This window comes from Platichthys flesus, chromosome 10 (assembly GCF_949316205.1).
Source record: "Platichthys flesus chromosome 10, fPlaFle2.1, whole genome shotgun sequence".
NCBI classification, from domain to species: domain Eukaryota; kingdom Metazoa; phylum Chordata; class Actinopteri; order Pleuronectiformes; family Pleuronectidae; genus Platichthys; species Platichthys flesus.
In genome coordinates this window covers 3,467,025-3,480,362 of record NC_084954.1, presented here as the reverse complement: position 1 = coordinate 3,480,362, position 13,338 = coordinate 3,467,025, and the positions used below count along the sequence as shown (strand labels likewise).

General features: G+C 44.8%; 1 protein-coding gene across 1 annotated transcript; it reads left to right on the top strand.

Annotated features, from left to right (window-relative positions):
• Positions 1-294: 294 nt before the first annotated feature.
• Positions 295-13,068, top strand: capn3a (calpain 3a, (p94)). Its single transcript, XM_062398071.1, has 21 exons — positions 295-819; positions 1,163-1,232; positions 1,910-2,028; positions 2,242-2,375; positions 2,881-3,049; positions 3,708-3,791; positions 3,883-3,977; positions 4,118-4,195; positions 4,370-4,530; positions 4,628-4,797; positions 5,141-5,152; positions 5,319-5,527; positions 6,985-7,021; positions 7,200-7,277; positions 9,214-9,271; positions 9,383-9,447; positions 9,773-9,841; positions 10,288-10,366; positions 10,913-11,029; positions 11,286-11,344; positions 12,039-13,068. Exons 1-21 carry the CDS (start codon positions 568-570, stop codon positions 12,063-12,065), a joined length of 2,142 nt encoding a protein of 713 aa, XP_062254055.1. The 5' UTR covers positions 295-567; the 3' UTR covers positions 12,066-13,068.
• Positions 13,069-13,338: the final 270 nt, after the last annotated feature.

Below are 13,338 nucleotides of genomic sequence, written 5' to 3'. Positions count from 1 at the left end.
TTCTCATTTCCGCTTTTCTACATAAAAAAAGAAAAACCAAAACATCAGGAGCAAAAAGTAGCTTTTTTCCGACCGGTGCTAAAAATGGCTGCTACTCCTCTTCATGGCCGTCGCCTGCGCTGGTTGTGCTGAGACTGCTCAATGCTGAGCTCCATTGAGAATAGGTTTAAAGGGGTTGAATGCCTTCTGCTGAGGCAAGGCATCTACCCACCACTCTTTACATGCCCTCTGGCGCGGCCCACTGGCCTTTGTGTCGCCCAACAATGATGGCACCGCCGCACCACGGCCAGGGAGAGATCATTGTCCGCCGTGGCCAATGGGAACGCGACAAATAGACGTTTGTGTGAGGTGTGGGTTTCTGTGCATGTGTACGTGCAAAGGTGAATGCATGTGGAGTGATTGTCTCTTTTGCATCTGCTCTGTGACGAAGGGAAGGGGGACGTCACACGCGGAGGGAGCCAATCAGACATTAGCTGTTTGGATTTATGCCAGGGTTTTTAGGCTTGTAAGACTTTAGTACTAGTGGCAAAAGTTTTTTTTTTGAAAGAAAAAGCCAACCGAGACGAGATGCCCTACACACCGTCTGGCTTTTTCTGCGACCGGCTGATCCGGGAACGAGAGAGGAAGGACGGGGAAGGTTCCCTGAACAAGCCGCTCCGCTTCAACAGCCAGGACTACAGCGTCCTGAGACAGGAGTGCATTCAGAGGAAGAACCCGTTCGAGGATGAGTCCTTCCCGGCCACCGTGGAGTCCCTGGGCTTCAAAGAGCTCGGGCACAAGTCCAACAAGGTCAAGAACATCGTCTGGAAGAGGCCCAAGGTAGGAGGGGGGGGCCCATGGAGGAGAGTTTAATTAAAAGGGGATGGATCACATGTGGGAGGTTGTCTTTTAAATTCACAGCAGCTTCAATCCTGGAAAGTTTAACTTCACCTGGAGATGAAGAGGTGGTGGAAGTCCTGTCTTCCCTGCATGGACGGGTTGGAGTGGAGTGACCCGGATGCCACAGAGTTGTGCATGTGTTTCAGATATAATGGATGTTTTATGAGTTATAACTATGGCTGTAGTCACACGTTTCTCTCAGGGAGTTTTACAATCTGTTTACTGACTCAAACCTCTGATCTGAGATTGATCCTCGACTCCTCTGTGTGTTTGTTGTCTGCAGGAAATCTGTGAGAACCCTCAGTTCATTGTCGGAGGCGCCAGCAGGACGGACATCTGCCAGGGAGATCTGGGTAACCACTCGTTTTAATTTATTTAAATTGAAACCTCAACCTGATCCCTAGAATTACTGGAGCAGGGCCTGTAGCATTTAGGAGAGGGGAGTTAGGAAAAGGGGGATATAGTAAAATCCTGAAATAGAGCGAGAGCGTTTAAAAGAAAACTGTCTCTGCATGGACAGACGTGGATGGAGCTGTATTCAACAGCTCGGGGAAAACAGGGGAGCAAATATCCCGTCAATCCCCCCCGCACACGGCCTCCCTGCCTGCAGCGGCCTCCCCACATTGTGCTCGCTCTTTTGGAAAGGGAATCCAACCAGCAGCACTTCTCATTGTTGTCCAGTTCAGACTGCAAATAAAGGGGGACCAGGGGGACAAAGGTCCTGGCAGGCACTGTTAACTGTCCCTGTTGAAAACCTGACATTGTTCCCAGTGGCCGCTGACGCCCTGTCACTCACCTGTGACAATCAGGAAAGTGAGCACGTCAGCAGAGGTCGTTTCCTCCACAGGCCTCCGAGAAGGTCTCCACCTTCTCCACGAGGGAAATCACACCGACACTATGTTCATGTCGAGTGTGGGACGTGGATACAAGCTCACATCAGTCCAAACAGTTCACGTCTTGATCTTCTCCCACTTCAGTCACAGTTTGAACCCCCTGCTGTGGTTGAAATGAACTGGTTTCCTGTGTTCAGGTGACTGCTGGTTGCTGGCGGCCATCGCCTCTCTCACCCTGAACGAGAAGCTTCTGTACCGAGTTGTTCCCGCGGAGCAAAGCTTCTCTGAGGGCTACGCCGGCATCTTCCACTTCCAGGTCAGAAACCTTCATCAGCTCCAGCAGAGAGCTCAGTTCTATCATCTGAGGTCAAATGAGGAAAACCCCATGAATTCATGGTCTTTAAACTGAACTCATTCAAATGTAATCCTTAAAAAAGGGAATAAATCCTCATGCAGGACCTTGTTGAGTCAAGTGTTGACAGTCGTTGTTTCTTCTCCCTGACCCCCCCCCCCCCCCCCGCCCCTTCAGTTCTGGCGCTATGGCGACTGGGTCGATGTGGTCATTGACGACCGCATCCCGACCTTCAACAACCAGCTCGTCTTCACCAAGTCGGCCGAGAGGAACGAGTTCTGGAGCGCGCTGCTGGAGAAGGCCTACGCCAAGTGAGAGGACCCAATATTGGTTTACTGTAGAGAGAGTGTGTGTGTGTGTGTGTGTGGGGGGGGGGGTCCTGGTTCAGTGGTCACTGGATTAGCCGATAGACTGATTTATGTGTTATGTTTTGTGTTTTACAGAATAAACAATGCAGAAAAGATAGCTTTATTTAATTTTACTCATAGTTTATGTTTAAACTGTCAAATTGGAATCCTCCATTGCATTTACTCATGATGAAAGTTTGAAAACAACATTTAAGGCTATTTTTAAAACTTTGTATATCAGAAGGAAAATCGTATCTGAAATATTTGACCACTCAACTATCGGCATATCCTCAAATCCCTTATTGGTCGACCTCTACTCTGAATGTTAGACTGCTCCTTCACGCTTACATGGGCTCAACAGGAAACTACCTCAGTCAGCACACACCTCTTCTTGTGTCTGATGTATACACACTGGATAATAATATAATAAACATGAGCAAATGTGACCCCTGGGCTCTTCCCTGTCCAGGCTTCACGGCTCCTACGAGGCCCTGAAGGGTGGAAACACCACCGAGGCCATGGAGGACTTCACCGGGGGAGTCACAGAGTTCTACGAGATGAAGGAAGCTCCTAAAGAGCTCTACAAGATCATGAAGAAAGCTCTGGAGAGAGGCTCCCTGATGGGCTGCTCCATCGATGTGAGTCTCCAGTCTGTATCTCACTGTGATACCGGTTGGGAGGTTATTTAACAAGAGGAGCTAGAAGTCCAAACCACCTGACATCACCAAAAACAAGAAGTGTGCTTCTGTTGATTTCTAGGACAGAGTGATAAGGACGTGTTGAAGAATATGAATCTTGAACCAAACTCCCTGATTCCTGAGAAACTATGAAACCTCTTTGAATATCACAAAGAGCAACGATAACCAGTCAGGCAGGAATTCCCTCCTCCTGCTTCTTCACAATCTTTTCAAAGTCCTCATACTTATGATAATATGAAGCTGACAAAAGATGAATTCATTATTTCTAAAAACCTATAATAAAGGATAACTTAACAAGATGCTCCACATTCCTTATATTACACATTATGACTTTTATTCTTCTGATTTTAAGACTTTATTCATAAAATATCTAATATATTTCCTCTTTGGTCACATAATAAAATAATAAACATTAATAAAATATAGTAATATTACTTTTTCTTTAGCCAGAACATAAATTGAACTATTTTTATGTCACGATTTCCTGTTTTATTCTATTTCTTGTTTATAATTCTGAACTAATTTGTAGTGTTGGTGTTTTTTTTCTTCTGTTAATGTTATATTATATATAAATATATATATTTTGTTTTCCCTTCAGTCCCTGGTTCCTGCTCGCTTCGAGACTCGGACTGTGACGGGACTTGTGAAAGGTCACGCCTACTCTGTCACGGCGGTGGAGGAGGTAAAACAGGAGGGATTGTGGGTAGTTTATCACAAGCGGAGACATTATGAGTGGATGAGAGTTTAAAGGTGAAACCGTCTGTTCCCTTCAGTGTAAATCGTCTCAGCACAAGGACTCTAAGGTCCGTCTGGTGCGTCTCAGGAACCCCTGGGGCCAAGTGGAGTGGAACGGCCCCTGGAGCGACAAGTACGGACCCTCTAACCATCTTTACCCATAATCCCTTATTCTCAGTCGTAATGTTCTGCTCCACTGGTTCACTTTTTATATCTTTTTGAATTGTTATTAACACTTTGATGAGAATAAGTCTCCTGTTTTCTTCCCTTCAGCTCTAAGGAGTGGGCCACGCTGTCTAAGACTGAGAAGGAGAAGCTGCAGCACCAGAGCGCCGAGGATGGAGAGTTCTGGTGAGCGAAAACCAAAACTCCACTGCTGTTGATTCCTGTTGTGAAATGTGGATTCCAGAAACACTCCTATGTTTTCTGATAGCCCTTTTATTCTAGAGTAAATCCATGTGTCCATGAGTTTCTAACATTTAACAGCAGCTTTTCTTCATCCTGATGGTTTCTCTTCCCGTCCAGGATGTCATTCGAGGATTTCAAGAAGAACTACACCAAGATTGAGATCTGCAACCTCACCCCCAACGCCCTGGAGGACGATAAGATCCACAAGTGGACGGTTTCTGTGAACGAGGGCCGCTGGGTGAGAGGCTGCTCCGCCGGAGGCTGCAGGAACTATCCAGGTGAGCGTCTCTCTCTCTGAGGGTAGAAGTGACAGAGCAGGAAACATTAACCTCCAGGATTAAAACCGATATCAACCCCTCGCTCTCTGTGCTGCAGACACTTTCTGGACCAACCCTCAGTACCGCCTGCGTCTGCTGGAGGAGGACGACGACCCCGAGGACAACGAGGTGGGCTGCACCTTCGTGGTGGCTCTGATGCAGAAGAACAGGCGGAAAGAGCGAAAGATGGGCGCCAACCTCTTCACCATCGGATTCGCCATTTATGAGGTGTCCGGGTTTAGTTCTCATTTAACTATTCTAGGCCCCGTTTTTCACACTTTTGTATTTTGATGAAATTTGCACAAAAATACCATATCTCACAAAAACTGAATGCCCTCTTCTCTGACCTTAACTAAATCCATCCAGTAGTTTTTGCATAATCTCGTTCAAAATCATAAAATGATGTTCAGAAGTATTCAAAGTGATGAATATAATCTTAACACCATATGAATAATGGTTTTTTTGTAAAGTTTTAATTTGTATCTTCTAATAACACAAGCACTGACGTTCTCTCTCTCGTTCTCCCTCTCTCTCTCTCTCTCTCTCTCTCTCTCTCTCTCTCTCTCTCCAGGTGCCTAAGGAGGTAAGGAAGCTGTAAACCAGACTGAGCAGCTGCTTGCAAGTTACTGACACCCCCACACTGTCTGTTTGAATTATAGTTCCATGTCTTTGTAGTTTTATTTTGATATAAATATATTATGGTTGAATCAGTTTCTTAAACCCCCCCCCCCCCCCCCACCACCACCCAGATGCATGGCAACAAGCAGCACATGCAGAAGGACTTCTTCCTCTTCAACTCCTCCAAGGCGCGCTGCAAGTCCTACATCAACCTGCGCGAGGTGACCCAGCGCTTCCGCCTGACTCCCGGGGAGTACGTCATCGTGCCCTCCACCTACGAGCCGCACCAGGAGGGCGAGTTCATCCTGCGGGTCTTCTCCGAGAAGAAGAACACCTCAGAGTGAGTGGGTGAGGGCGGGCAGGGAGGCTGCGGGGGGGGGGAGCAGGTTCATAGTGTGGAGACAGTTACATGTGTTTGTTAGTAGATGCTAATTCTATTCCACTGATGTTCATCCTGTGTTTTAGAAGCAGGGCTGGGTATTGAAATACTTCATTTAGGAGAATCATGGAAATAAACTTATTAGGATTCTCGAGACTCATAACAAAGGTTAGAGCTGCAATTTAAGATTATTTTCATCAATGCTGTTTCTTATATTCTCTACAAGTTCTGTCGCAAACTTTAGCAAAATATATCACACAGAACTCAAAGTTACAAATTTTACTATCATAAAAGTTCAATCCAAATTTCAAGAAGGTGGAGCAAACAAATAATTAACTGCCAGTTATCTCCAGTTGATCGATTTGATTCATCAACTCATAAATTGATCATTTCAAACCAAACCGGCTCAATTCTTCAGATGAAGATAAATAGAATAAACAGTTCTGGTCCCTGTTTGAATTTATTTCAAGTCCTTGTGAGGCAAGAAAGATTTTTCACACCTTTATAAATATACAGTTAACTTCCTCTGGGGATTGAATACCCAGCCCTGCTTGTTCTCATTGAAGCAGCAGGAGGACAGAGTTAGCCAGTTTAACAGTGATCTGTCATCTGTGTGCATTAGACATAACAGGTTTGTGTTATTTGTTGAATGAGGGGTGGGTTTCTTTGCTGCTTGGCGGGTGGGACACACAAACCACAAAGAACAAACCATGTTAACGGCAATTTGATTTGTAGAGCTGGAAGAAATCGGCCCCAGTTCGAAGCTGTTATGGAATCTTTTTTAGGACAAGCGACTTCAGATTTGGGCACGATCCGGTAAACTTTCAAAATATTCAGTGCTGCATACTCCAGCCTCGACAAACATCCAAGCCCCCACCCCCCTCCCGACCCTCCCCCTGCCCCTGACACCAGGAGGACCAGAAAGAGCCGGGCCCCTGCACTTTGACGGACCCCAGAGCCGGCTGGGAATCAGGCTGTGATGGATGTGCACGGCCACACTGATCCCCATCACATGGGTCACTTCTCTGCAAATAAATCAATGTTAATACCATTAGTTCTAACCTCCTCGTATTTCAGATCAGATCTAGAATCATTTATTAATTGACAGCCTCCTTGTGCTGTACAGTCTACGACCCTTAATGAGACAAATCAAGAGAGCATGTTGTCCCTGGAGGAAGCAGCAGGTGGCGCTAAACTAACACATTTTATTCACAGCTTAGTTCTCACAATCTCTCTGTCCAATGTGAGTATGTGACCAGATGTTTCTGCAGCTCAGGATTTCACAGTTAGCTCAATATCTGATGAGAATGAGATGATTTGTAGATGTGTGTCTGTAGGTAACAGTATTGTACAGGCTTATGGTCCACATGAGATGTTGTAGTCATCATGGTGACTGCTGTTTGTTGGTCTTCATCCAGGGAGATAGAGAACAGGATCGAGGCGGACCATCCAGTGGTGAGTCATGGTGTTTAAAAGTCTCAATTCTCTTCCTGCTCGCTGGGAAACAAAGTCATGAACTAAGTCAAACGGTTCATTATTATTCCTCAATCACGGCAAATGAGATGATATCCACATGTTCTTCCCTTCACGTCTCATTTGTGTCTCTCTGCTCTGGGTCTCCACGACGCCTCAGCCGGCACCGGCCTCGGCGGGGGAGGAGAGCGAGGAGGATCAGCAGTTCCGGACTATTTTTCAGGAGATAGCTGGAGATGTGAGTGCAGGATCCGGAGCCGCAGCAAAATGTGATGGGTTCTTCCCTCATCTAGTCTGCATCCTTCCACCAAGTTTTGTGGTATTCTGTCCAGTAGTTTTTATATAATCTTGTACACAGACAAACTAACCAGCACAGATGGAAACAGAACCTTGGTGGAAGTGTAAACGTGTAAAAAACTCCATGACTAATGAATCATTCTTCACAGCAGCTGTTTATTTAAATGTTATATGAGTTATGTAAGTGTTTGAGAACTCTTCCTCTGTTTCTTCTTCCTCTGTCACTTCCTCCTCTGTTTTTTCTTCCTCTGTTTCCTCTTCCTCTCTTTCTTCCTCCTCTGTTTCTTCTACCTCTGTTTCTTCTTCCTCTGTCACTTCCTCCTCTGTTTCTTCTTCCCCTGTTTCCGCTTCCTCTCTTTCTTCCTCCTCTGTTTCTTCTACCTCTGTTTCTTCTTCCTCTGTCACTTCCTCCTCTGTTTCTTCTTCCTCTGTCACTTCCTCCTCTGTTTCTTCTTCCTCCGTTTCCTCTTCCTCTCTTTCTTCTACCTCTCTTTCTTCTACCTCTCTTTCTTCTTCCTCTGTTTCTTCCTCCACTGTTTCTTCTTCCTCTGTCACTTCTTCCTCTGTTTCTTCTTCCTCTGTTTTCTTCTTGCTCTGTTTTCTTCTTCCTCTGTTTCCTATTCCTCTCTTTCTTCTACCTCTTTTTCTTCCTCCTCTGTTTATTCTTCCTCTGTCACTCCCTCCTCTGTCACTTCCTCCTCTGTCTCTTCTTCCTCTGTTTTCTTCTTCCTCTGTTTCTTCTTCCTGTGTCACTTCCTCCTCTGTTTCATCTTCCTCTGTCTCTTCTTCCTCTGTTTTTTTCTTCCTATGTTTCTTCTTCCCCTGTTTCCTCTTCCCTTGTTTCCTCTTCCTTTATTTATCCTTCCTTTATTTATCCTTCCTTTGTTTCCTCTTCCTCTGTTTTCTTCTTCCTCTGTGTTCTACTTCCTCCACTGTTTCCTCTTCCTCTGTTTCTTCTTCCTTTCTCTGTTTCTTCTTCCTCTGTTTCTTCCTCCTCTGTCACTTCCTCCTCTGTTTCCTCTTCCTCTGTCACTTCCTCCTCTGTTTCTTCTTCCTCGTTTTTTTTCTTCCTCTGTTTCTTCTTACCCTGTTTCTGCTTCCTCTGTCACTTCTTCCTCTGTTTCCACTTCCTCTGTTTTCTTCTTCCTCTGTTTTCTACTTCCTCCACTGTTCCTCTTCCTCTGTTTCTTCCTCCTTTCTCTGTTTCATCTTCCTCTGTTTCCTCTTCCTGTGTCACTTCCTACTCTGTTTCCTCTTCCTCTGTCACCTCCTCCTCTGTTTCTTCATCCTCTGTTTCCGCTTCCTCTGTTTCTTCTTCCTCCACTGATTCTTCTTCCTCTGTTTCCTCTTCCTCTGTTTTCTTCTTCCTCTGTCATGTCTTCCTCTGTTTCCTCTTCATCTGTGACTCTTTCCTCTGTTTCATCCTCAACTGTTTATTCTTCTTCCTCTGTTTCTTCTTCCTTCCTTTGTTTCTTCCTCCTCTGTTTCTTCTCCCTCGGTCACTTCCTCCTCTGTTTCTTCCTCTTTTGTTTCCGCTTCCTCCTCTGTTTTCTTCATCCTCTGTTTCCTCTCCCTCTGTTTCCTCTTCCTCTGTCACTTCCTCCTCTGTTTCCTCTCCCTCTGTTTCCTCTTCCTCTGTCACTTCCTCCTCTGTTTCTTCATCCTCTGTTTCTTCTTCCTCTGTTTCCTCTTCCTCTGTTTTCTTCTTCCTCTGTCATGTCTTCCTCTGTTTCATCCTCAACTGTTAATTCTTCTTCCTCTGTTTCTTCCTCCTCTGTTTCTTCTCCCTCGGTCACTTCCTCCTCTGTTTCTTCCTCTTCTGTTTCCGCTTCCTCCTCTGTTTTCTTCATCCTCTGTTTCCTCTTTCTCTCCCTCAGGACATGGAAATAACCGCCAACGAACTGAAAAACGTTCTCAACAAAGTGATCACCAAACGTGAGTCTAAAACAACCTGATATCTTGATACCTAAACATGTCATAATGTCACAGATTAGTTCATCCAACCTGTAAACAATCCTCTATGTTTGCCCCCCCCCCCCTCTCCAGATAAGGACCTGAACACGGAGGGCTTCAGCCTGGAGAGCTGCAGGAGCATGATTGCTCTGATGGACGTATCCTTTGTATCGAGTGCATCGGGCTGTGTTGTCTGTGAGAGGCACAACCTGCCGAGACCCTTGTTGTGAGTCTGTGATCGACGCCCACAGGGCTGAGGCTCCACCCCCCCTCGCTGTCACCCCCTCAAACACACTGAAACAACACCCAGAACACAGTAAAAAGTCACATGATCCATGTCAGTGAACACAAAACACAACCTGCCCTCTGTTTGTGTGAGGTGTTGTGTGACACCTGAATGATAATGTACTGGAAAATGAAGCCAGTGGTTCTGTGAGTGGACCCTGACGTCACATGATGTTGGTCTTAACTGCGTCGGCTCAGATGGACGGGACCAGTCGACTCAACCTGCAGGAGTTCAGACATCTGTGGAATAAGATCAAACAGTGGCAGGTGGGGGGTGCTGGTTCTGCTTTTCAATCATTTGAGAACTTCACATTATACTGGGATTAATCATGTTTGACAATTAACACATAGAAGCAACACTGGGCAGCTTTTTCACCTTCAGACAGTTTGATGGTTGAGTGGGAGAAGTGAGGAGCTGATGGAGAGTCTCAGCTTCAACGGTCAGAAGCTGAACTGTGGTTCAGTTAAAAAGACTCAGAAGTTATTAAAAACCTGAGTTTATCTCCAATATTCACAAGGCAACTTTAAAAATATGAAGAATTCTGAACAGAGTTTGGTGACAGCTCCTCTGGTTCAGGAAGCAGAGGATCATGGGTAATATCCAGGGTTCAGTTGTGTGTATTTATTGCTGCAGAGGGCGCTGTTGCTTTAAGACGATGCGGAGCCGCAGGTAAACGTTGATCTGCGTCATATTCACTCCTGGTCTCTTTCAGGGAATCTTTAAACATTACAACGCGGATCAGACCGGCAGCATCAACAGCTACGAGATGAGGAACGCCGTCAACGACGCAGGTGAATAACACACACCGAGAAATCTCAAAGGGTCCGTTCATCCAAACCACTAAAAGATATGACTTCACTTTACCCAGCCGAGCTTTGTGCTATAAATCTAATGAAAGTCAAGGAAATTTAATTTGCTCAAAGAATTGAAACATTTGAGAATTACCCCAACAAACCTTTTTCTGATGCGGGTGAATTGATCCTTTGAAACTGTTTATAATGAACATATATTATTATAAAATGTATTTAAAGTTGAAAAATACGGTCAAAGTATTTTTTATCAACTGTTACAGATGTTAAATAATTTGATTAAAGCTGCTTGTAAGTAAAGATTTTTGATGCCACTCATTTTATTAAATCATTAGTTCTTGTTTGAAGAATGAATTTGAAGTAGCACCTTTTAGAAGCAGAGCCTGTGAGAGGCTCTGGTCGGTGTAGTGAGCTGTTTGACGACAGGAGGATTGATTCAGTCTTGTTGCTGCACGTGAACTTACAGCTTGAACTCACCCTCTGAATCTTCTTGTCACTGTACAGTCATGTGTCTTGTGTCCCGCTCAGGCTTCCGTCTCAACAACCAGCTGTACGACATCATCACCATGCGCTACGCCAACGAGAGCATGAACATCGACTTCGACAGCTTCATCAGCTGCCTGGTGCGGCTCGAGGCCATGTTCAGTAAGTCAGCGTGAGAACTACTGCAGATACATGAACTGTGTGAGAAACTACGATTTCAAATTTGCCAAATTTGTCTTTTAATATTGAGGGTAAATGTTTATAAACTGATGCACAGGACATCTAGAGAAATCCCCATTTGTTTCAATAGCAAATCCATGATTGGTGTTTATTTCCTGTTGTGTAGTATTGTGTGAAGTATCGTTTGAATTGCACGTGTGTTGAGTCACAGTTGCAGTGCGGTTGTGTTTCTCTACAGGGGCGTTTCAGGCCTTTGACCAGGACGGAGATGGGACCATCAGACTCAGTGTGCTGGAGGTAAGACGTGAACTGGGCAACACTTTCAATCCATGTCAGGAAACAGGTGTACTGGAGGTTCACTGGGTCGACAACACACCATTAAGAACACAAGTAGTTTAAAAACCATGAAAACAAATGCAACATTACAACTTCACCCATTTTCTTGCCCGATGGGTAATTTAAATTGATTTGTTCTTATGATGTTATTTTAATGAGTATTTCTATTTATTTTTTTGTTGGAATTACACATTGGATCATATAACTGTAGCTTATGCATTATGCTTTTAATTTTGTTGAGTTAAAAATTAATTTGAACGTTAAAGTAAGAAAACCACGGTGAGAAGACTTCTTGAATTAAGTGTGTGTTTAATTAATGTATCTATTGAGAAGAACTTTATTGAATTAAATCCCATCTCAACTTATTTGATTTATTCAACCTAAATCAACATGACAAACACCTCATTCAATGTGACGCTCAACATAGAAAGTAATATTAAAACTAAAGTAATAAAGTCATAAGTAAATTGAATATGTAATCCCAGGGAGAAGCCATGTTATTCTGCCTTCACTGCTGTTGTTTGTAAAATGGCAATAACGTCAGATTTGATTTGAAGTACCTGAAGTCAGATTTGATTTGAAGTACCTGAAGTCAGATTTGATTTGAAGTACCTGAAGTCACTGTCGGACGTTTCCCTCTCTCTCTCCTGCTCAGTGGCTCCAGTTGACCATGTACGCCTAGAAAGGCCTCTCCTCTCCCAGGTGAGCTCCACTCCACACGAGGACCAGACCTGCCTTTACCTCAACACTCAGTGTTCCCCCCCGACGGCCGTCAGCTCTCATCCACCTCACCTCCTCCACCTCCTCCACCTCCTCCTCCCGGCTCCTCCGCTCTCTCTCTCTCTCTCTCCGAGGTTTCACCTTTTCCACTTCTCTCTCTCGACAGTAGGTCTCGGGCCTGTTCACATCGTCCTCTATCATCAGGATCCCAGTCTCCTTTCAGTCACTCACTTTGTTTTTTCTGGGCTTTTTAAGATTTTGGATTTCTTTCTTTCTTTCTTTTTTTTTTTTCATACTCAACCTTACTTTGTACCGTACATTTCTCAGGCATCAAACACACACAACCTCCTTTTTTTTCTGTCACGATACCTCACAGTGGCTCTGCCCGTGAAGCATCTCTGTGCTGGTTAACTGTTCATACCCCCCACCCCCCCACCCCACCCTCCCCTCCGTGTGGTCAAACTGAGCAGCGCAGGCGTTTTTTTCCCTGGTGGACATTGAATAAACTTGTGAATCACCCCGACACAACATTTCTCCAGGAGATCTGTGGGCCTCGCGAGAACCGACATCTCTCTGCCCTCACTCTGTTTTTCACTCACTTATCTTTGTCAATAAAATAATACACCTGGATCGTTGGCCTTGAGTAGCACGTCAGTACGTTTCACCCTCACTGGTGCCACATCCTGGGTACGAGCCCCCCCCACACAGTGTCCAGTCCACCTGTCGTTCAGCTCCGCACGTGGACGGATGAGACTCAAGAACAACAATGTGGAGCTGACACGTTGTTTTATCATACAAGGGTCAAATATGGATTTGAAAGATTACGGCTAAGGGGTTGGACTGCAGCTTTTTGTGATTTTTATTATTAAGTATTAAGGCTTTGGTCTAATGAGTGTACTGCATTTTTAACCATCTTAATCTAATAAATAAATAAATGTGTAGTTATTGGTTTGACTGTCACCGAACGTGTTGATGTTGATTTTAAGAGGGCTGCTCTGACCACACACCAAAAGGCCTTGAACGCCCCCTGGTGGCTGGTTGCTGTACCTGTCATAAGCCCCGCCTCCTCCCTGTTAGTGGATGGGATCAAACCTTCAAAGTCAAAGTACACAACAAATACATTTTGTTTCTGTCAGATTAGGTGATAGACTGATGCTTGTTTAGTTACGAGTTTCTTGATGCTATAAAAGCAGGAGAGATGATTGACAGCTGAGACTCAACTGACATCATCAGCA